General features: G+C 39.7%; 1 protein-coding gene across 1 annotated transcript in view; it reads left to right on the top strand.

The window, feature by feature from the left end:
• The first annotated feature begins 1,184 nt into the window (after positions 1 to 1,184).
• The window catches only part of npffr1l2 (neuropeptide FF receptor 1 like 2), a 35,961-nt gene continuing 11,501 nt past the window's right edge, over positions 1,185 to 25,644 (top strand). The window contains exons 1-2 of the mRNA XM_071482064.1: positions 1,185 to 1,556; positions 12,067 to 12,410. Of these exons, the coding sequence (XP_071338165.1) occupies positions 12,068 to 12,410 (343 nt within the window). The 5' untranslated portion in view covers positions 1,185 to 1,556; position 12,067. The remainder of the gene's footprint in view (positions 1,557 to 12,066; positions 12,411 to 25,644) is intronic.

Genomic DNA, 25,644 nt, shown 5'->3' with positions numbered 1-25,644 from the left:
TGTTCAAGAAACCAGTTTGAGATGATCTGAGCTTTATGACATGGTGCGTTATCCTGCTGGAAGCAGCCATCAGAAGATGGTTTGCTGTGGTCATAAAGGGATGGACATGGTCAGCAACAACACTCAGGTAGGCTGTGGTGTTTAAACAATGTCAGTTGGTACTAAGGGGCCCAAAGTGTGCCAAGAAAATATCCCCCACACCATTACACCACCGGCACCTGCAGCCTTAACCGTTGATACAAGGCAGGATGGATTCATGCTTTCATGTTGTAGATGTCAAATTCTGACCCTACCATCTGAATGTTGCAGCAGAAATTGAGACTCATCAGACCAGGCAACGTCTTTCCAGTCTCCTATTGTTCAGTTTTGAATTGTAGTCTCCGTTTCCTGTTCTTAGCTGAGACGAGTGGCACCCAGTTTGGTCCTCTGCTGCTGTAGCCCATCAGCTTCAAGGTTTGACGTGTTGCGTGTTCAGAGATGCTCTTCTGTAAACCTTGGTTGTAATGAGTGGTTATTTAAGTTACTGTTGCCTTCCTATCAGCTCAAAGCAGTCTGGCCATTCTCTCTCTGGCATCAACAAAGCATTTTCGCCCAGAGAACTGCTGCTCACTGGATATTTTCTCTTTTTCGGACCATTCTCTGTAAACCATAACGAGGGTTGTGTGGGAAAATCCCAGTAGATCAGCAGTTTCTGAAATACTCAGATCAGCCTGTCTGACACCAACAACCATGTCACATTCAAAGTCACTTAAATCACCTTTCTTCCATGTTCTGATGCTCGGTTTGAACTTCAGCAGGTCGTCTTGACCATGTCTAAGTGCCTAAATGCGCTGAGTTGCTGCCATGTGATTGGCTGATTAGTTATTTAAGGAGCAGTTGAACAGGTGTACCTAATAAAGTGGCTGGTGAGAGTATATTTAACTTACATATGTAATTTTACTGAAACATTATGCATATAAAAATAATATATGCATACATATGTTTTTCTTATTAATTTCTTATTAATTTAAATGTTTAAATGTCTATGTTCCCATTCTGGGAAAGTGGTCTCAGACTGAAAACCCACTGTATATAATATCAACATGTATCCTATTGACAGGCTTTGGGATAGATAGATGTCTACAATATCATCAATACATAAACATACATATTTGTATAAGCCAAACATATACATGGTATTTTTCCAATTGGTTTATTTTTTACATGTTTTTATTTTATATGCACATATATTTCATACATGTAAATTCAATACATACATGCATTCGGTACCGAAACCCTGATGTTGTGCCAGTCAGACGGGGATTTTCTGATGGTCTCTCTCTGGTCTCCTGTGGAGCCGCGCTTCGTGTCCGCCGTCACGGCGCTGGGTGGCGCTGGGTGCGGAGGCGCCGCTGGGTGCGCACGGAGCGCCTGTGTCTACTGTCCAACTTCAGACGGACTTCACCTCCGACGACGGCGCACAGCACCTGTCGCTTGTCCGTGCTCTGCTTTATTTGCGCATGTTTAACAATCAGCAGTTGACAGCCACAAGTTAGAGACCGTCTGAAACCACAAAGGTAGGTCATTTTCACGTTTTCAATGCTAATTTATCTGATCAGCGGTACAATGCACAGGCTAGGGTTTCCACCTTTTCTCCTCTACAGTGTTGACCAGTGTCTCACATGACTGCTGCACAGGTACCCACGCTCTTCAAAATAACGGTAAAAAACAACAACTGTGAAGTAACGACTAGATTAAACTTTTTACTTTTCCAAAATTTGCTTTTTGTTGAATCAGTCAAGTCCCTATTTTTTTTAATCAGCAAAACTACAATAGCAGCGAAAATAACAACACAAACTGTTCATACTGTTCTAAGCCGTTTGTGTAATTTCTCCTGGTGTACTGTTCCTGATTCATTATTGCCTTTATGTAAAAATTGTTGACTTTAGGGGTTAAGAGTGCGTTTTAAAATGTAGTCGAGCTAGAGTCGAACAGAAGTCAAAGCTGCTTGGAAAAAAATGTTTTGAATTATTCTTATATATCTGTTTGGAAATGATATGATGTTATGATGTCTTTACATAAAATACTTATTACACTATTTGAGTATCACTTCCACCATAAAAAAAAGTAGGTGATAATGATAACAGGGTAGACAGCACACAGTATTATGCATATTATCATGGTATCAGTGCAATGGATTCGCAATGAATCAGTGACTATGAGGTGAAAGTGCAAATATAAAGCTTCAGTTTTCTAGGAGTAATGGAAGGTGACCCTTTCTATTAAAAGAAAAAAAAATGGTACAGCTTTGGAAGTGATCTACATTAATTCTGACAAAAGAGGAAAATGACAAATCCTCTGGTCATTCTGCTTTGGAGTGCAACAGCAAAAAGGGAGAAGTGTGGGTGGGAGACGCCCCCTAGGGGGTGACCCACGGAGGGACAGAAACTGAGACTGAGATGGACACGGATGTCTTCAAGGTGTTTTGTTTATTTCATTAAAAAAAAGAGTATTTTCTAAAAACTTTTTTGTTGTGGGATAGAAAAATTATTGTACAGTCCTTTAGCCATTACGTTATGCTGCCTTTTTTTTTTATCAATTTAAGATCAGTTTTTTATTCAAATACTATGAAAAACAAGAACATGTGTCCAGCATGTGCTCACTAAAAAGAAATTTTCACACAATATAACACTGGGAGACTTAATTTCATTATTGTATGGCACCACAAAAGTGGCAGGAAAAGAAAATTCTTTGCATGAAGCCATTTGGGTTGGGATTTATTGTTTTGATGGTCTGTGAAATGGAAACAAAGTTCTTGGATATTTGGCATTTAAGAATTTACATCAACAGCCTGTATCTCAATAAGGAAAACCATTTGTCAGTGAGTCAACTATTAGCTCAGATCAATTATTTTAGTCATCGAGTATTCTGCCAATTATTCCATGGAACATCGAGTGATTGGATAAGAACTATTTTTGAATTATTAAAAAATAAGACAGAACAAAACAATCACTGCCTTCTGTCATGTTTTGACTGACTCAAAACAAAGATGTAAATGCATACAGAATGCATTGCAGTTGGAATAGTCGCCAATGGACCTGACCACATCAGGAGATGGCCCTGTCAGAAAGTTACAGACGACCCCTTCCTCAGCAAAGGTCAAATAAACAGAACTATGGACTGGCTCACATCCTTAAGTCTATGCTCCTGTGCTTCAAGGGAACAGCAAAAAAGTCACTTGAAAACATGCCCACAAAAAGAAGCTAATAGCAGTTTGCACTATATTTTGAATATTTTCAATGCTTTATTTTGTTGCATTGATAAGCTCCAACGTTATTCCAACAGTTCTATTCTCAATACTGGCGAAATTAAGAAAAAAGATTTCCTATTTATTATTGCAACATAAAAGTCATCTTGCACACTTTATCTCACCAACTCTGTTTCTGATTAAGCCATTGGTCTAAGCCATTGGTCTGCATTTTCACTATTTCCAATTCAGAAGGCAGATCTCTCTCTCTGACGCTGTGTGTGCGAGGGGTGAGGGCAGCGTGTGTATTCACATTGGCTGTGTGTTTGCTGCGTTGCTGCTACTGCCAGCTCTATCTTTCTACATATAGTTTGCAGGTTACTTGAGTGTTAGGTTTCTTTTCATCATAAATTAATTTCTTACTTATTTTTGACAGAAAACGACACTAAACTGCCTCTGTCTCCACATGCAGATGCTAAAATTGTTAAAAGTATATAATTAATATATTAATATATTATATTATATATAAGAGGAGGTTGCCACTTGGTGTAGTCTGAAACTGACAGCTGTGTACTGTAAGACTAACGAGCTTTTCACTGCATATCCACTGAGAGTACCTTGTGTCTGATAAATTTGTGTCTGATACATTTTATTTCACACTTTCATTACACTAGTCTGGAAGTTGCCCATGTTGCTCCAAAACCTGTATATACCTTTCAGCATTAATGGAGCCTTTCCTGATGTGCAAGCTACCCAAGCCATAGGCAGTAATGCACCCTCATACCATCACGGATGCTAGCTTTTGAACTGTGTGCTAATAACAAGCTGGATGGTCCCTCTCCTCTTTAGCCCGTAGAACACGGTGTCCATGATTTCCAAAAAGAATTTGAAATTTGATTTGTCAGACAACAGGCCATCTTAGATGAGCTTGGGCCAGAGAAATCGGGGGCATTTCAGGATCATGTTTAGATATGGTTTCTTTTTTGCATGGTAGAGTTTCAACCTGCATTTGTGAATGAAGCAATGAACTGTGTTCACAGATAATGGTTTTCAGAAGTGTTCCTGAGCTCATGTAGTGATTTCCACTATAGAATCATGTCTGTTTTTAATGCAGTGGCACCTGAGGACCCAAAGATAACAGTCATCCAGTATTGGTTTTCGGCCTTTTCCTTTTCTTTAATCACCTACTGACCTGTTGCCAGTTAACCTAATTAGTTGTGATATATTCAACCAGGTTTTTCTTAGCATTACACAACTTTTCAAGTCTTTTGTTGTCCCTGTCCCAACTTTTTTTTTTTGAAACGTTGCTTTAATAAAAAAGGTTTAATAAAAAAAAAAAAAAAATTCCCTGCCACCTCTTTGTCCATTCCTTAATGGGAAATATTTGCAATAAGTCACACCTGCCATTGAAAATAAAGAACACTGTTGACCACCCCAGTGACCTTCACTCCAATCTTAATTTTGGTTACATCAAATCTTATTTGTTTCCACCATAATCATGTAATTATTCAGCAGTCCGAGCATCCTAAAGCTACGTGAATAATATTGTTTTGACCCTCTGAATTGATGCACTTCTCCCTATCTCAGTGGCTCTAGTCTGATGAGCTATTTCATCTGATAGTGTTGTTTGCTGCATTCAGCAGCCGTTCAGTTGTACTAGATGACTGTGTTTTCTTTTTTTTCATGGTTAGTACAAATCATAAATTACACCTCTCAGTGTCCATATGACTGTAAATTTACACTCGGCGGCACATAATCAGTTAATAGAATCACAGTTGTTGTTGAGGGACTGGAGGCTGTATTAATTATTGAGGGAAATTATTTGACAGATTCACTAGCAAGGACCACACCAGGTTACATTTGAAAGTTTTATTAAACAGATGGATTATTGTGTTCTTGTGGTTTCTTTCTTGATTTTTGGATGCGGTGTGAGGAGGCTTCATGGGGAATCCACGATGAAGAGAATCCACTGCTGTTGCTCTTAGCTTTGCAATAGAGAAGGTAGCTTGCAAGGGTCTCAAAAGGATTTAGGGGTGATTTGGCTTTGAAGTAGAAGATGGGTGTTGGCTGACCAGATTGATTGGTTTTAGTCTGCTTAAGTAGAATACTAGGATGTCTTTAGAGAGCTGCATTTGGAGAGGGGATTTAGCAGGGGGCACTGGCGTTCTGGTGCCATGAGCTCTGTATACAGTGAGCTGCTGAAGTTTGAGGAAGCGGCGGGGTTGCTGGCAACTTGGTGCCACAAGGTCCAGCTACTGTAAGCGTCGATGGTATGAGGAAGGAGATGCCAGGGTCACTGGCATCCTGGTGCCGGAAGCCCTGGGTACTGTGAGCTGCTGTGGTTGGAGGAAAGAGGGAATGACAGGCTTACATGAGGTCATTGAAAAGTTTTGCTTTGTTGTCTGTGCAAGCGAAGGGAATGCCTTTCTCCATAAAGGATTTTTGGAGTGAGGCTACAGTCCAAACAGAGATTTATGTCAAGGCTGACTGTCAGGGGACCTTGTTGGAGCATGGAGATGCAGTGGCTGGCTGCCGGTTGTGCGACCAGTGTCAGAATGATAGCAGGGCACTGAAGTTATCCTCTGAAGTGAAAGAGTAGGAGAAATTCTGTGACACTGGTTGACTGCACTCGTGTTGCCTCGGCCTCTCTTTGCTGAAGGAGGTGGGCCTGGAGACGCAGAGGACTTGCCAGGTGAACTATAGTTTTCAACCCTGAGGAGAGATGAATTGGGCAGGATATTGATGACGTAGAAGATGGAGCCAGCTGGACGGTATAGGACCACGGAGTGTGGGGTCTTTGGGCATGGAGGCTGGTATTGTGGAAAAGATGGGCTAATGGAAACTTTGGAGTTGATTGTCCTGATTCAGTCCAAAAAGATCATTACCCAATGGGGATAAAAAAACAAAATCCATGCTCTGGATTAGATGAGTAGATGGATTATTTAACTCATATGTTTTAGCCTGACTGATTGAGTTTTGCTCGAGGTGATATGTATGTGTTCTCGGTTTTGGTACAGAATACAAGAGCGAAAGAGGAGAAAGGGGGGTTAGGTTGGTATTTATGAGATTGCCAGAAGAGGTGTGGTTGAGATGCGGTCCTGCTCCTGAAACTTTGCTAAATAGCTTTAATTCAAGAGGAACTACTAAGAGGACAAAAGAGGCCACATTATTCTGTAGTTTCCAAAAATTTTTCTTAGTGACAGTTGAGTGCAAATGTTGAACTATACTACAATATGAAAAAGAATTGGCAGCCTTTTCCTCTACCTTTAACTCTTTTAATTGTTTAAACAAATAATTATGAGGATATTTGAGGACATTTAAACAGTGGGGTTACTCCTAGTGCAATAGTAATGTCATGCTTGACTTTTTCCTTTTGAGTCTGACATTTCCAACTTCCCAAGGGAGAGCTGGAATTAGTCTGTCTCAGCTTCATGCCTTTAGGTGTACACCTGTGTGAACTGCCACTTTGAATATTAACAAGGACAGGACATACATTTAAACTCATTGCACAACGGTTTTCAGACAAATTAACTGTAGAAGAGGCTTGCACTACAAATTCATATTTGCTCATGTTAGTACTGCTATAATATGAAATATAATTGTATCTGTATTTAAATTTATGACTGCTGTGTGATAATTTTCCATTTTTAATTTCATGTTTTTAGGCTAAAAAAGTCTACAGTCACACTAGCAGCTCTATGGTGTTTTACTAGGGATAGGGATAGTTGGGGTTATTTGATTTGGGATTATGTGAGGTACTTCATCAATGTATTAATGTGATGCACATAACTGACGCATGCACATAACTTAATGCATAAAGATGGTTGAAAAAATACAATGTTCCTTATATGCAAATTGAATTAAGTACACAAGCCTTTAAATATAGATATAGGTAAAATATTTTTTCTGTGTGTTGTGGTAGTGAATTGGAATTATTTATATATATATATATATATATATATATACACACACACACACACACACACACACACACACACACACACACACAGAGTATATGATTTGTATTGTACTGAAAACACAGATCTGAAAATTAAGACTTTTTGGCTGTTTACAGGCAATTTTTTGAAAGAGCACTGTTGATTTATAGAAAAGTACCTTACTATATTTTCAGTACTTTAATTTTACGAGACAAGTCAGTCATTGAGCCAAATCCTAGGGGATAGTTGGACATAATATGTTGTTAATACAGTGTTAATACAGTGTATAAATGTGTTTGATTTCACATATGATTTGCATAAAGGGCCGCTAATTGAAGGCCACCACAATTGGATTGATTGGGTGATTAGACTATTGTGTGAACAACCAGTCCTCTGTGATTTCTCTTCCTTACTTTTGTCAGTCATTTTTTCTCCTTTCATGTTCAGCAGGAACATCATCTTATAGAGACAGAAACTAAGTGGCTGAGTACAAGCTGAAGGTAGAGCAAAGAACAGAGACCAAAACACCGGCACTGTTCTGACATCTCAGTCTAACGCAGCACTCAGATATGTGCTGAAGGCTTCAACGGAGACGTAATGCTTTGCTGAACTGAATTGTGGTTCTGAAAACTGTGGTTGTCACCATCCACCGGTGGGAAAGGCGCACAGTACTGGGGAGGTGGAAGGTGTTTGGTTTGTTAGTTTGTTTTGTTATAGTCCAGTGATGCAGGTGCACAGCACCGGGAGGATGGGACATGCTTGGTCTGGTTTTGTATTGTACAGAAATCCAGGGCTGCCCCTGACAGCGGTCATGCTCCATATCCTTTGGAGGACGCTAACCACCAGGTGATAACAGCCCCCCCCCCAACCAAAAAAAAAGAAAAAAAAAAGTTTTGGGGAACAAAACATGTTAGATAAAAGTAAATATGAATGATATAGATGTGACAATAACAAATACAAAGATAATTTGAGTTTGTTAGAGACAGGCGCAAGGGTAAATTGGTGTTGTTTCATGATAGTGATTAGGCCAGTTTTATATAGTCTGTGTGTGGACAGTAATTGTTGAGAGAAATGAGGGGAAAGAGAGGGAGAAAGAGAGAAGGAAGGGAGAGAGGAATATGATTATCATGGCTGAAGGCCATGGTATTGGTTGTAGGTTTGGTTTGGGGAAAAATTCTGTTTTGAATTTAGAAAGGTTAAGAATGTATAAGTATAATGTATAAGTTTCCCATAGTTAGAGAGATGAGTAGTGGGTTTATGTGTTTCAGTGGGAGGGCAACTTCTGTGATATCCTCCAGCCAGAGTGATGGGGACAATGGGATGGAATAGTGGAAAGTTTCTCAGTTATTGCTGTCCAAAAGGAGTGAACTGGTTGACAGTTGGCACCAGGATGACAGTGGCATAGAAATAATATTCAGTGCTACTCAGAGTGCAATGTGAATAGGTGTCTGTGTCAGCAAATCCCATTTTAAACATTTGACTTTGGGTGACGTGGGTTCTGTGGATAGTTTTGTATTGTATAAATTGTAAATTTGTGTTTGTGGTCATAGGTGTTTTTACAGATTTGTATCCAGAATTCCAGGAGAGAGAGCCAAGTCATTTTACCTTTTTATATTTGGGAGTGTAATGGAGGTATCTGAGGAGAAAATCTGTTTATAAAGTTGAATATATATAATATATAAAGTTATAAAGAACATTGCAAATTATAAACAGCTTTTGTCACCGTGATGCTAAGTAGACAGAGGTGTCAGTAAAAGTTTTTTGAGTTTTTGAGGGGAAATGGAGCAGTTGCTGGTTGGAGTGTTTAGGCAGGGTGGCTCAGTCGAGTAGAAGAGGGAGGTGGGAGACTGGAGACTGGCAGTGAGCAGGGAAATCCAGCAGGCAGACTGATATGAAGCTGGGCAGACAGAAGAACAGGCAGGGCATAACCTGAAGCACACAGAAGAAACCGGTTACCAAAAGTCCAAAAAACACACTAAACATAGCAAACAGGATTTGGCCAAAGCACGATACCACTGCCAGTGACGGAACGACGTGGCAGTGAGTGGTGAGCTGAGCTGGTCGTAAATACTGTGGCAGGTGGTGGAGTTGATGACTGGACTGGCGGAAGACTAGTGGGAAACGGCAGAACCGGAAGTCACGCCCAGCTACTCAGACACACACACATGCACACAAACAGACACAAAACAAACTGGGGACAAACAAACACATGAGGGAAGGGAAACCCAGCAGAGAGCCAACAGGACCTAACAGTTGGTGTTTCTGGAGAGTTGTTCATCTCCAGAAAGGATACCAACTCTCTTTTTATTAGTGAGTTGAAATGGGGATCCTCTAAAAGTGTTGTGTTGAAGCTTGATCTTGTAGGGGGTTTGATATTTGTTTGAGAGTTAATAGGTAGGTAAAAGGGAGACAGGAGCGTGATTACTCATCAGGATTGGATGAATTGTGTTCTCTAAAATATGTTGGGTGAGCAAATAGCCAACAAGGAAAAGGACAATTCTGGGTGATGATTGGTAGAAGGAATAAAAATATATCATAAAATAAATAATAATAGAGTATTCTCTAACAGATGGATTTCTCATTCTCCAACTATTGCTAAGTCCATAATCATTCATGTACTGCTTTACTATTTCAGTGGAGTGACAGTTTCTAAATCTACTGTGGGTAATTGTGTGGTCAATTGTGGCTTTAATGACAGTATTGATATCAGTATCAGTATAATGACAGTCATCACTACCGTAAATGTTGGCAAGTGTTGTTGTGTGGTTGATAGATGCGTTGATGATAATGAATCAATAATGGATGTGTTATGGACAAATTGAATGTTTTTATTAATTAAACCTTTGTTTACTGTTGTAAGTAGATTAAAATATTTTATCAATTTGTGTAAATTTTAGATGTTGTAGTTCTGAGTTTAAGTGTGTCTCTTTTTGAAACATATTTAATTTAATGAGATGGTTGATGATTGATAATTCTTTTCGACTGGGTTTGGATGCAACATATACTCCATGTTACCAGATTGAGTGTTTGCATGGTTGTATGTCAAGTATGTCTGAGTTGTGGGCTAGTCATGCACAAAGATGGTGCAAAGTGGAAGTTCATTTCATTGTGGACAACAAGTGTCAAAACATGTATTAGAATGATTCTTTCTCTTTCAGAAAAAGTAACACTTCAGTCAGGGGAGACTAATAAAAAGGAACAAAAAGAGTATGAAAAATTTGAGGTAAATTTATTGTGAACAGGTTGTTAGACCCTGGCAGGAAGTGCATCACCATGGGAGGTAGTTCATAGGAGTAAGGTGCTACCAACTATTCAGCTTCATTACTTAATTACTGAGTTTGGGCCTTTGAGAGATGAGTTTAGACAGTTAAACTGAACTGAGTTCAAGTTATTTTACGTGGGGTTGTGTGAGGTAGTCATGCACAGTCAGTGTGTTACCTGCAGTAGATTCAGATCAGCGTGCTGCCAGTTTAGAGAAGCAGCTGGGAGCACCAGCACAGAAGCAAAGCGATGTGCTGCTGTGGACGGGGTCAGCAGAAAAAATGTGTTTTAAGCACTTTTAAAAGACGCCCACCAACAAAATCCAATATCCGTTTAAATGCATGTTCCATTTAGAATATTTTGAGTGCTTTATCTTCCCGTCAAAACAGCACTTTCCTTTTCTACTACATTTTTCACCGCTTAACTGCTGTATTCCTAGATAAAGAACTATTGAGCGGATCAGCCCGGTACTATTGGGCTTTTTCGACTGAGCAATCAGCTATGCCACTTCACATGAAGCCAGCAGGGCTCTGGCAGGGACTGTAGCGCTCATGTATGGTCGTCTCCTCCACACAAAGAAAAAAATTAAATGGTTAAATGGCGTAGAGCCGGAAATTAGGATAATAGATCCTCTTTATCCAGCAGCGGAAAATGCACAATGAATGTGGTGATGCAATAATTATCAGTGCTGCTCATTCTTATTCACAAACCCTGCACTTGAGTGCACTGCACATCTTGAGAAGTAGTAGAGGTCATTAGAGGACAGGTTTTTCTCTGGACTTTTTATAGCATCTTTTTTCCTTATTTTGATGTTTCCCTGTTGAGTTGGGATGTCAGGTTGAGCTAAACATTACTCTAACAGACAGAGACAGTTGTTTGAGTCCTTTTTGTTTGTTTATATATTCTACATCCAAATCTTCACTCATCTCTTAGCTCATCACACTGAAGACATGGAAGATCCAACATAACCCCAATTTGGCTGCTTAGCTAACATACTTGGACCAGCAAGTCAGAGGTTAGTGTTAGGCTTTATTGTTTGTACTTTTAAAAGGTGTGTTTCTGGTTTAATATTACAAGAGAAAAATCTTTTAATATGAGGGCCACGCGGCATGTTTGGTGAAGGTTAGGGTTGCTGGAGCATTAATTTTCCTAAAATCCAAGAGAGCAGGGGAGAACTGCTAATGTTAGGTTACACTCTAAAGGAGAAGCATCCCCACTGGGCTCTCACACAGTGGGTCGATTGTTTACAATGAAGTTGATCTGGATATGAATAAGGGTTTGTTTTTAAGCAATCTGTAACCTGACAATTTAACATTTGGAAGCAGGATTACGTTACTAAACCAGGTAGCAAACCATGCTGAGGTTGCAGCTTTGTTAGAGAGATCCGAAGCTTGACAGACCTGCTGCTCCTGATTACATTTGCTGCACAATGACTGGTGGGGGAAGATGTGTAGTGAATGGTTAGTTGACTCTGCATAAATTGTTTTCAAATGAGAATGCTTGCTGAATCAAAAGTAATTTACAAAATAAACAGTTGTAAATTGAGGTAATTTTTCTGGTCATATTTGTTCTAAAGTAAACTTCTAAATGATTTCTTATCATCACTGTTTGATTTTCCCTGCACTGTTGTTTCATTCAAAGGATGGAAATACTGGACGACATAGGCACGGAGGGAATGGAGTTGGAGGGATCAGCCACTACAGCATCCCTTAAAAACAACAGCTTGGTTGGCACCACCAATCTCACCAACATTACCATTTTCCCCTACTATCAGCACTCTCTGTTTGTGGCTGCAAGCTACATCCTGGCCTACCTCTTCATCTTCCTGCTGTGCATGGTTGGGAACATCCTGGTGTGTTTGATTGTACTGGAAAACCGCCGTATGCGCACAGTCACCAACCTCTTCATTCTCAACCTGGCTATCAGTGACCTACTTGTGGGCATCTTCTGTATCCCTACAACACTAGTGGACAACCTCATCACAGGTAAAACCCTCATCCTCAGTTCTCACCTCTGCCATAACTCCACGCTGGTGACTTGCTGTCACCAGTGTGTTGCAGGAAAGTCGGTTCTCAGAATTGTTTTGAAGGCACAGGAGTTCACCTGTACGTAGCACAACTGACACATTTAATGTCTATATGATACATGATCATTTCCAGTGTTTGCTCACAGTAATGTTGTTGATGTTCTTACATAAAATTGGTGGTGTATCTGCAAAGCAAGAAATCAGAAATCAAGGCTGTCATTTTCAGTTCACTGAGGCAAATGGATGAAGATACTGCTCCTAGAATTACACCTGAGACACAGTACAGCAGCGTATGGAACAGCACTTATTTCACTGCAGTAACACAAGAGTTGGTAATCATCCATGTCAAGTAACTCCACCAAGGGACTGGCATTAACTCTGAGCCAGACAAGGCCACATCAGGCACATGGTGCTATTCATTAATAAGCACAGTCTCCCATAGCTGATATGAACTAAATTAGAAATAAAATGGTGAAAAGTGAAAAAGCTCTGATGAACCTGCTGATGAAACTGCTCGGCATCATACACCCAACAGACAAAGTCAGCGACTAGCTGCTGAGCATAGTGGAGTCTTTTGTAGCTACAGAGCCAGATATTTCCCCTTATGGAGATCAAAATAGCACTAAATGGAAATAGCCAACTGTTCACCATGTCTACAGTATAAGAAAATAAAATGTCAATGTTGTGGTTAAGGTTTGCTGCTCTGCCCACAAGAGGCCAAAAAAGTAAACAAATGCAGGTTTAACTTAAAGCAGCCTCAAGTCTGGTGTAGATTTTATAGTATATTGTTTCAAATCTCTATGCTCAACACACTCTTACATACAAAACCAATGACAACAGTGTCAGTAATTTACCAACAAGTCCAGTTTTCTGCATTTTCTGATAAGGTAAAGTACAGCTCTAGATCCCTGAACTGGCAACTTCTGAATGTAAATCTTAAGTAAAGCATTTTTTGGAACTATATTTAAAACACATCTCTAGATCACCTCCATTACACACAAACCCAAACTTACTACTGTCTGCTTTCTATAATGCAAGTTTTTTACGTAAAATTTATCAGCTCCTATTTTACATCAGCTCCTACTTTACATATCCGTTAAAATGATAAGTTTCCTTTTGAAGACCTTCTTATAATACAACCCTGTTTCCAAAAAAGTTGGGACACTGTGTGAAATATAAATAAAAACAGAATGTGATGATGTGTAAGTCATGTAAACCAATATTTAATTGAAAATAGGACAAAGACAACATATCAGATGTTGAAATACTGAAATTCGTTTTTATGATAAATAGAAGCTCAATTTAAATTTTGATGCCAGCAATAAAAATTTATTATACATATATACAATAATATACATGTTTAGAGTAAAGTATGATTCTCACTCTCTGTCTCTCTAACAACTACTGAGAGGCTAAGGGAATAATCCTGGTTTTAATAACCCAGTGTGATGTTACTACAGAAACTGTGAAATATCTTATCAATTATTCAGCATATACAGTCCCTGACAAAAGTCTTGTCACCTATCCATTTTGTAGAAACAACAGCTTATAACCTGACTTTTAATTAATCCACTGGTTTTAGAAATGGCTCATATGAAAGCTAAAACCCTCCAAAATTATGTTTAATATACTAAAATAAATTTGCTTCACTGAAGAAAGATTGATCATTTAATGAACACAGAAAGGTCAGATTTTGGCAAGACAGAAGTTTTGTCGCCCACAGAGAGTAATGTGAAAATTGAACAAATAATTTGCTTCAAATACAAAAATATTTTGCATAACATCAGTGAATTAAGTAGTGGTGCTGTGAGATCCATATTTAATATCTTGTATGACTTCCATGAGCTTGAAGGACTGCATCCATGCGGTTCGACAATGATTCATACAATTTATTGATGAAGTCATCAGGAATAGCAAAGAAAGCAGTCTTACATGCCTCCCAGAGTTCATCAAGATTCTTTGGTTTCGTCTTCCATGCTTCCTCTTTCATTCTACCCCAGACATGCTCAATGATGTTCATGTCTGGTGACTGGGCTGGCCAGTCCTGGAGCACCTTGATCTTCTTCGCCTAGAGGAACTTTGATGTAGAGATGGAAGTATGTGATGGAGCACCATCCTGCTGCAAAATTTGACCCCTTTTATGGTTGGGAATGTAAGAGGTAGCTAATACTTCTTGATATTTTAGGCTATTGATATTGCCTTCCACGCTGCAAATCTCTTGCACACCATGCTGAATGTAACCCCAGACCATGATTTTTCCGCCACCAAACTTAACTGTTTTCTGGGTGAATCTCGGATCCATGCGGGCTCCAGTAGGTCTCCTGGAATATTTGCGGCAGCTGTGATGTAATTCAACCGAAGATTCATCTGAGAAATCCACCTTCTGCCACTTTTCCAGCGTCCATCCATTTAGCAGGCTGTGGGCCTTGGCAAATGCCACATGTTTTTTTAATTGCCTTTTGTTTAGTGCTGGTTTTTGGGTACTGATTCGACCATGGAGGCCATTTCGAGACAGAATTCTACAAACTGTTCCGGATGACACGGGGACTTGAGGTGACCAGGCCTGGTGGAGCTCTGCTGCAGTGGAAAAGGGGCTGGCCTTGGATTTTTGAGCCAACAAACGGTCCTCCCGAGCAGCTGTCTTGCGGGGTCTGCCGGACCTGGGCTTGTCAAAAACATCTCCAGTCTCTTCAAATCTTTTTCTTATTCTTTGTATTTGACGCTGAGACACATTGAAGGTGTCAGCCACCTCAGCAGTGGATCTGGTCTTCAGCCTCTTGATAATCAACGCTTTGGTCTCAGGGTGAATCTTAGGCATGATGTCAGAGGTCAAGTTGCAGTTGATGTGAAGGTCTGATGTGCTGGGGTTCTTTTTATACACACCCACTAATTGATTGATCAATTATTGATCACAGGTGAGGCTGTAATCTAGGATTGGGTGCATCATATGACAAGGCGACAAGACTTTTGTCTTTGCAAAAACTGACTCAATGGGCTTTACCAAGCTGTGAACGTTAGAATACTTTTCAGCAGTTTCGTTTGGCACCAAAACATTATTTCAAAAGCTGTTGGGATTGAAATTAGCCATTTCTTGTAAAAAAAAAAATTGATTAGACATATATTTGAGGGGCACTTAAGGTCAACTTGTACCCAAGTGACAAGACTTTTGTCAGGGACTGCACTGTGAAAAAACACAAAGACATTTCCTCAGTTTGAACTTTGTATTAACTGAATACAGGAATCCCACATATCACATAGAAACCCAAAATGAAAAACATAAAAGAAATACAGTACCTTTAGTCTGTTTAGTCTTTTTTTCAGTTTGTTTAAACCTCAGAGACTGAACATGCCTTAGAAACATCTTATAAAATATATATTTTAACTGAAATTAAATCACTTTTTAAACAATTATCGTAAATCTTAGCAATATGGATCCTGAAAACTATTAGGCACTGCTATGTAAAAGTAAAAATCTTATAAACAAATGCACAGAGCCATTGAGTAAGTGAAAAACCTAAGTGGTTTGACTGGTTAGGACCTCTTCTTTGAGTCAGGCCAACTTCCCATGGTTGTAAATACCTCGGTGACACCCACCAAACTACTGATTGCAACACTGCAGCCAGGAACGAGTTATCTTATATTAAAAGTGACACAAAACTGTCATTTCACTGATTAAAAAGGTGCAAGTTATAAAAGGCAGTTAATTGATGTGACCACCAGAGAGTTGGTGTAAGTGATAATAGATTATACTTCACAGAGGCGTCACACATGCTGTTGAGCATAGACTATACCTATAATTGGCCCCTGGAGATGTGCTGCTGTTTCAGCACCACAGACAGCATCATGACAGATATACTGTACCTTCAGTTAATTGCCTTGAAACAAATAACCACTTGTGTGTATGTCCAAAACATAGCAAAACAACATGTAGGCCTAAGCATTTATGTCAGGGTGCGGCAGATGCCATTGATAATGAATTTATTGCTCACATTTAACATAAACAAATGGAACGTTTAATATATAGGGACATCCTCAAACCAGGACTACAGTGATGCATGATAATGTCAGTAAGGTTTTTATGAGATCTAGATGAAGCCTCATGCTCTCTGCCATCATCCCATGCACTTTAACAATAAGCCAATTCATAAGTTTTTCCAGAGTCTCTTCAAGCCTGTGTCTTATGAAAGGCCCCGTTGTATGTTAATAAACCTTATTGTTTACAAAGTATGCCGCAGGTCACCAGAAATGTTTCACAGTCTCAGTGGAACAGTGCTTAGTTACTATAGCAGCACTTTCTGTAGCTCTGCTCACCTCTTGCATCATTTTAATATTGCAGCCAGACCATGTAAAGACAGACTGCTTTATATGCTTTTGGTGTGTAGCAATTCATTATATTTCATGAATAGTGGAGGTAACGGTTTATACTTCAATATAACAACCCTGCTATAATAACACCATTATTAAACTTATTATATTTAATTTGTAACACTCAGAGCATTTTTGCTTCAGCTCTATTGGATTGGATTGCATTAGACTGAAGGAGGTTCTACCTCCAAACGCATACACTTTAGTCTGAGCAAAATGTAATGGTGTACATTTTTACCATCGACTTCAAAACAATTGCAGTGTATAGAATATTAAATCCATCAACAGTGAAAGACTGAAAGAGAACAAAAACTATGTGCAGGGTCGGCTATGTGCATATACAGTGCCTTGAAAAAGTATTCATACCCCTTGAACTTTTTCACATTTTGCCACCTTACAACCACAAACTTAAATATTTTTTTATTGAGATTTTATTTGATAAACCAACACAAAGTAGCACATAATTGTAAATTGGAACGGAAATGCTACATGGTTTTCAAAATTTTAAGCAAATAAAATTCTGAAAAATGTGGTGTGCATATGTATTCAGCCCCCCTGCGTCAATACTTTGTAGAGCCACCTTTCGCTGCAATTACAGCTGCGAGCCTTTTGGGGTATGTCTCTACCAGCTTTGCACATCTAGACACTGAAATCTTTGCCCATTCTTCTTTGCAAAATCGCTCAAGCTCAACCAGATTGGCTGGAGAGTGTCTGTGAACAGCCATTTTCAAGTGTTGCCACAGATGCTCAATGGGATTTAGGTCTGGACTTTGACTGGGCCATTCTAACACATGAATATTCTTTGATTTTAACCATTCCATTGTAGCTCTGGCTTTATGTTTAGGGTCATTGTCTTGCTGGAAGATGAATCTCCTTCCCAGTCTCAAGTCTTTTGCAGCCTCCAACAGGTTTTCTTCCAGGATTGCCCTGTATTTAGCTCCATCCATCTTCCCATCAACTCTGACCAGCTTCCCTGTCCCTGCTGAAGAAAAGCACCCCCACAGCATGATGTTGCCACCACCATGTTTCACAGTGGGGATGGTGTGTTCAGGGTGATGAGCAGTGTTAGTTTTCCGCCAAACATAGCGCTTTGCATTTAGGCCAAAAAGTTCAACTTTGGTCTCATCTGACCAGATTTAGTATTAATAACAGCCGTCAGATTCAATATCTGGACAAAGGAAGTGGCACAGCTTAGTTGCATTAGTGCCTCATTTAAAAACATTCAAGGTTTGTAATAGATAATAGGCCCTGTTCAGGCCTGGTATTAACATCCGATCACAAGTGGACAGCTCTAAGTACAGATATGAACGCACCAAAGACGCATTGAGGACATATTTGAGATCCAATCACTCAGACCACATTCAGAGGTAGTGAGCCTTATTTCATTACAGCTGTGCACAGCACATTGATTCACTCAACACTTCCACACCCCTTTTGCATATGAAGCGGGGAAGTGAGATCTGATCATAAGTGGTCAGTTGAGACGCATGTAGAGACATATTTTAAAGCAGGTGAGAACAGATCTACTTCAAGGTGACCACTTGTGATCGGATCACTGAAGACACATGTTGATGCCTGAACGTGCCTGAAAGTCTGAACAGTACCAGTTGAGCTCTTGGTAACTCTGTGTACGACATAAAAAGGCACATCTAGGCTGCATGTTTATGATGATGTTCATTTGTGCCTGTTCACACAGCTCTTTGTGGACATTTTGGTGCCCTAGATGGGGATTGTATAATAATACAATGCAATAATAAAAGTAAGATATAAGATAATATCATGATGGCAGATTTTCAGCCTTGTAGCTCTTTTGTTTATCAGTTCATCTGGTTACTTTATTATTATCCGTCAAGTGTAATTGTTCTTTTTGTGTGTCTTTTGGTGGTACAGACTCTCCACCTCCCTACACTCGTATTTCATTTGCTAAAAGAGACAAAACACAAAATAAAGAAAGTTAAGATCAATTTGACTGATAGCATTATTATTATAGTTTTTTTTAAATTTTCAATAGATATTGCAATAATAGCGTATATTTTATAATAATAATAATAATTTTTACCTCTGCTCTGTGTCATGCCGTCAACGCCATCCATTTTTCAAAATCATGTTCAGGATATGATAGACAGTAGAACATAACCTGATTATTTATATTCCTGTATGATTCAAGCAACGTCTCCACATTAACAACCTGTGTCATCTTTTACTTATGGCTGTCCTGGATATGTTTTATGACCTTGTATTTATTTTAATTTTATTTTTTCCTTCATTGTGCAACCTACAGTAACCACTTTAGCCCTGCCTTAATCCTAGTAAAGTGGTTTACAGCTGAACAACTCTGCATTAAGTGAATATAACATGCTTTAGCAGTTTCTATAATATCTATACAGAGAGGATGTCATTGTGAATCTGGTGTGGCAGTAAGATCTGGAAAGGATTTAGACACTCATTAACTTTAACCACAAGCACAGGAGCTGACGACAACAGGCTCCTCACTTGGACAAATGCCTAGTGACGAATTGGAGAACAAACATATTTAACATCACCCTTCAACAACTCAGTCAGTGTGGCCACTACAGAGGGAAAACTTACAGTAATAACCAGCCATCTAGAGGAAATGCAACAGCGCCCACTTGGTGGTTGGAACAGGGAGTGCCTGTTTTGCCAAAACTTTCGCATTAATAGGATGGACCTCCACTTGCCCCACAACCTTTCCTAAATAGCTTTGACAAACTCACATTTGGACAGTCAAATAGCGGCTGCACTCTCTTCACTACATCACTACATCTTTCAAATAAACAGCACAACGCTCCAACCCACAAACAACTTAGTTCATTACACATGACTGTGTAAGAGTATGGGAGATCTTTAAGGTGATCAAACTTGCTGACCTATATGGCTGCTCCCAACTGATCAACACAATCCTCCATCCTAGGGAGAGGAAAGGAATCTGACTTTGTCACTACATTAACCCTTTAGGGCCCATGTGTGGAATCAGGTTTACTAACCAAGAGAAAGGGAGAAGCCTGAGAACAGATATGGCTTGTTTTACTTTCACCAGCTCTGAAGGAGAAATAGATCCATTGGTAATAGCAATCAATACTTTTTTGCAGCAGTCATTGCACTGATCATGGCACAAACTGTGACGTTTATGTTACGTTTCTGAAGTTACGTTTCTGAAGCAAAGGCTGTAGAAACCACCTGCTCTGGCTCAGTGACATTTGGAGGGTTTAAAGATGAAGCACATATCTTTTGTGTTTGTACACATCAGGTATTTGTACACTGTCCAGTCTTACATCATCTGGCCACACACGACGATCTACCAGGTCGTTTCCTAAAATGATGTCAACTCCATCAACTTGCAGTTCGGGAAAAACACCAACCTCCGCCTTCCCTTGTACCATATCGCATTAAAAAAAAAAATCTTTTCATACAAAGGCATGAAATTGGTTTCCAGACCCATCCATCTAACTGGAACACAGCTCCCTGTGTATGAACCTGGAGAAAAGGGAAGGATTGTCTCCCTCACATAGGTATGCTAATCTCATGAGTCCTTCACAATTCCTACTGGAATTCTCATCTCACACCCAATCAGCTTCATAGAGCCGTCTGACATGAATGGAGCACAACCCAAGTCAATTTCAGATGTGCATTGGTTTAACCTGCATTTGAAATTGAGCCACCAGTTCAGCCTGACTTCACATGGTATATTTTGCTTTTTTCTTCTAGCTAGGGACATTTTTTTTTCCAATGACCATAATGATTGGCAGTACTTACACACATTTGGATCGCTTTTTTCAGTAGACCGCTGATCCAATTTTGGGGAAAAAGAGTCTGCTTTCTGTGTACCGTCCCTACTAAACCACTCACCAAAGACACACTTGTGTCAACACATATTCATTGGCACTCTATGTGGTGGAAGTATAAAGTAGCATAAAATTTTAAGTACAAGTACTGGAAAATTGTACTTAAGTGCAGTACTTAGACTAAATGTACTTTATTACTTTCCACCACTGCTAAACACCACTTTAACAACAACAAAAACAACAAAACAACAAAAAATTAAGCCTATTGAGCTTCACCTAGACAAAAACTGTAACAATACGTTTAGTCCTCATCAGGCTGGCTAGTTGAATCAACAACAACTCAAACAAAACAGTTTCTACATCATTTTCATTACACTTTGGCAATAACCTCATCAGTAATGTATGTAATGTATGGATGTGTGAACATGTACAATGTGATGAAGATCTCGTCACTGATTACGGATGGCACTTGGTAAAGAGGACACTCAGTAATACACTTACAAATGGTATTTCAGACACATAATTCCCTTCTGTCATTGTGGTTGGTGCACACACCACATTAAAACTACAATTCCAACTTCACACAGATCCATTGCAGTAATATGTATGACAAAGAAGTATCATGTCACAGATCACAGTCAATTCAGGTCTGTTTATTTATACTCTTGTCAGCATATTTTGATGTTCCTCTCCTCCACAATCCTGGGGTCTGAAACAGAGCTCCTACATAGTTCTGTCTAATATAGAAGCAGCAGAAACTTGCACACTGATGGCAGATGATACCATGTGTAACTGGGTCATGGGTTATGTTACCTAATAAAACTGTGGTGAGATTTTAGGATTTATTTGAGTTAGTTACTTGGAAAATTATGTTTTCTTTAATAATTTATATTTGTTCGCATGACAACTAGCAGTAGAGTTGCATATTATTTGAAAATGAAGAAATGGAAATGGAAGATTTTGGTTGGTCTAGGGGTAGGGGCTTAGCAGTTATAAGCCTCTGGCCAACAAGTTCTTGAGGTATGCGAGTCTCTTTGAGGGTTCTCAACACAGACGTGGACTGCTGTGAAAGGAAGATCTCACAGCGAACCTCCTGAAAAACTGAGTATGCAACTTGAGAGCAGAGTTGCTCCACTACTGTAGGACCCTGGATCTCTGTCTGATGACATGGACAACCTTTCATCCACACAGAGAAGGGTAAGGATAAGAGTAAATCAGCGAAAGACTACAGGCAAAGGTAATGACTGGGCCTGAAACTCTGACTGTGGGTGAATTTGCTGTAAAAGATGTGAGAAGCATGTGCAGCAAAAACACCAAAATACTTCCCTAGGATATTGTCTCTGATATGACAAAAATAATCCAACATATTATGGCTGCACATCCAAACGTGAAAAACATAATTTTGCACACAGAAACCAATGTCCCTGTCATGAAGCAGCAGTCTGAAATACTGAAACAGGACTTTACAGATCTGTTGAACACTGTAAGCTTTCTGAATAGTGAGGTGTTTATCAGTGGCTCTCTTCCACCAGTCAGAAGAGGAGCTGAGAGAATAAGCAGATTCTACATGGCTTTCAAATGCATGTACTGTCCTCTAAATTCACTTTATTGACAATTTCCACTTTGTCTGGGATCGCAGACACCTTTTTAAGGTAGGTGGATTTTGTCTGAACAAGTAAGGAATAAAACTATTCATCTACAACCTATTTTTCCTTCTGCATCAACCATCTGTTCCCTCTTCCAACGACAAGAGACAAGAGGAATCAACACAGGAGGAAGACACGACACAACACAATGTGGCAGAAACTCTGAAAGACAGCCACCCCAGCCCCCACCTGAAGTGAGCCTTCAGAGAGATATCAGAGCTAAGAGGTGCCTGTGGGGATTTACCCTCTTTAAACCCCAAAACCCCACCTAGGTCAGCGTCCTCTCCAGGTGCCCTCTCCCCCTCCTCCCTCCTCTTCAATTCACTGACCAGATAAAAAAGCTGGTCACTGCTGGGGTTCAACTCAACCCCCACCCTACTTCGATTTTCTCTCCCCTAATTTCACCCTCCTGTTTGCCTTCACCAGCTCCACCTTCAACACTACAATCACAGCCACAATGCCCCCCACCTCCCCCAGCTCCACAGCAGCATCAGAATCATCCTCAGTCTCCCCAACATTAGTTAATGATATTATCTCCTCATACCAGTTAGATTCTATGCTTTAAACTGAAACATGGTTGGAAAACAACTGCAGTGCATCAGTTCTCCCTGATTCAGCCCCTCCAAATTTGTAATGTTTTTTTTTAATGTTTCTTGATGCCTCTGCACTTAGAAATTATAGGCCAATCTTAAACCTTCCATTTTTAGGCAAGGCAATTGAGAAAGTAATTTTTAACCAAATCAGTTGAATGATTTGACATTACTTATAAGTAATGAATCATAAGTAATGACATTACTTGAACACAAATGGCTACTATGACAACTTCCAATTAGGTTTTCATCAACATCACAGTACTGAAACTGCCCTCATAAAGGTACTAAATGACATTCACCTAAATACAGACTTACAAAAAATAACTGTCCTGGTCTTGTTAGTGCAACTTTTGATACTTTTGATCATGAAATACTGCGAGACAAATGAGAAAACTTGGTTGGACGCTCAGGAACAGTTCTCACTCTGTTTTGTCTCTATTGGTACTCATGAATCGGTGAAAACCACTATGCCATACAGAGTGCCACAAGAATCCATTTCCCTTTTGTTCAACCTGTATATACTCCCTCTTGGACATATAATTATCATAATACATTATCATTATCATAACAGTGTAGATGACACACAAATTTATGTAGCTGTCTCACCAAATGATTTCAGTGCCATTAACTCTGTGTCTGTGCCTTGAAAAAGTGAATGGCTGGATGCAACAAAATTTCCTTTAATTAAATACAAACAAGACTGAGGTAGTTCTAAGGAATGCCACAACTTAGTGCTTACCTGGAATCTAAAGCATTCAACACTTCAACCCATGTTAAAAATCTTGCTGTAATCATGGATTAAGATCTTAGTTTCAGTGAACACATCAAAGCTATAATAAATCTGCATCATTTTCACATCTTAAAAACATAGCTTGGGTCAGAGACCTTGTGTCTAACCAAGACCTAGGGAGAGTTATTTATGTCTTTATAGAGTCATAAATATAGAGTCTATATAGAGTCAATTATTGCAATGCTCTCCTCACTGGTTTACCAAATAATACCATTAGACAGCTACAGCTTATTCAGAATGCTGCACTAAAACTAAGAAAAGAGAGCATATTACTCCAGTTCTCAGGACTTTGCACTGGCTTCCAGTCAGATACAAAATTTAATTCAAAGTTTTTCTTATTCTCTACAAGTCACAAATTGGTCTGGCCCTAAATATATCTCTGAAATGTTCAATGAATATGAGCCTAATACTGTAGGTCTTTAGGATCTGCAGGAGCTGGTCAGTTAGTGGTGCCTAGAGTTAAAACCAAACAGGGTGAAATAGCTTTTAGCCACTATGCTACCCACTGCTGGAACCAGCTCCCAGTGCACATCATATCTGGCCAAGCTTTAAAAAGAAGCTAAAAACTGCTCTGTTCTATACCTCCTTCATTTAATATTTTAATCTTGCACTAATAAGATATTATCTGGGTTATCTGTGTATGATAATATGCTATACAAATAAATTTGCCTTTGTCTTGCCTAGGAATATGGTAGTTCAGAAAAATGTAGTCCCAAAGAAAAGTGATGTTTTGATGGGAAGATAAAGCGCTGAAAATATTCTAAATGAATTAAATTTGAACAGATTTTGGATTGTTTCGGTAGGCATCTTTTAATAGTGCCTAAAACACGTTTTTTCTGCTGGCCTAATGTATAGCAGCACATTGCTCTGCTAGTGTTCCGGTGGTCCCTGCTGCTTCTCTAAACTGGCAGTATGCTGCTCTGAATCTCCTGCAGGTATGCACGGACTATACATGGCTTCCTCACACAACCCCATGTCAAATACCCCGAACTATCCTTTAACCTCTGCTTATCACACACCCCAAACTGGCAAGTCAGTGTATGTCCTTCACAATGGCATCCTTTATCAGGGGAGGGAGCTAGGCAGCAGGTGGTTAGTGATGCCAGGTAGTTGTAAGTCACTTATACTGCACCTTGCACATACCATGCCCTGGGACACTTAGGTCACCACAAGATATATCTCAAGCTAGCCTATTGGTTCTTCTTTTGGCCTTCAATGTATACTGATGTGCAGACATATTGTAAAACATGCCCAGAGTGTCAAAAAAACAGTGCTATCCTAAGCCATGCCTGTGATTACCACCCCATTTAGGCAGATTGCAATTGACATTGTGGGCCCCCTGGAAAAACACAGGATATCACTACATTGTTGTTGTATGTGGTTCCCTCTGGTCACCACTCCAAAACTGATCAGTGCTCTTGTCCAGCTCTTTTCTCGGACAGGCATCCCAGAGGAGATCCTGACCAACCAGGGAACCAACTTTACGTCCCGTCTAATGAGCCTGCTGCATAAGTTGGGAATAACTGCTATCAGGACCCTTCTGCTATCTTACCACCCAGAGACAGATGGCTTGGTGGAGAGATTTAACCAAACTCTCAAGAGGATGCTCAGAAAGTTTGTTTCTAATACGGACAAGGACTGCAGTAAGTGGTTACCCTTTCTGCTCTTTGCCTACAGGGAAGTGCCTCAGGTGTCCACTAAATTGTCCCCTTTTGAGCTGCCCTACAGTTAGCCAGTCCAGGGGCCCCTCGATCTAATGAAGCAGAACTGGGAGGAGAAGATGGCAGTTAAGGCTGTACAGGGGCAAGGTGTTGTACAATATGTCCACATAAGGGACTGGTCAGAGCAATACAAGGAGGAAGCCAGACTCAACCTCCAGTAGGCAGGCCACTTTAATATCCGGACTCTTCTATTGCAGAGCCATGCTGTTGTAATATGCTCAGAATGTGGTTTGGGATTATCTTGCTGAAATATGAAAAGCCTTTTTTGAAAAAAA

This window comes from Trachinotus anak, unplaced genomic scaffold (genome assembly GCF_046630095.1).
Source record: "Trachinotus anak isolate AG129_WGS33_773 ecotype Australia unplaced genomic scaffold, CSIRO_AGI_Tana_v1 ptg000008l, whole genome shotgun sequence".
Lineage (NCBI taxonomy): Eukaryota > Metazoa > Chordata > Actinopteri > Carangiformes > Carangidae > Trachinotus > Trachinotus anak.
This window is presented reverse-complemented; position numbering and strand designations above follow the sequence as displayed.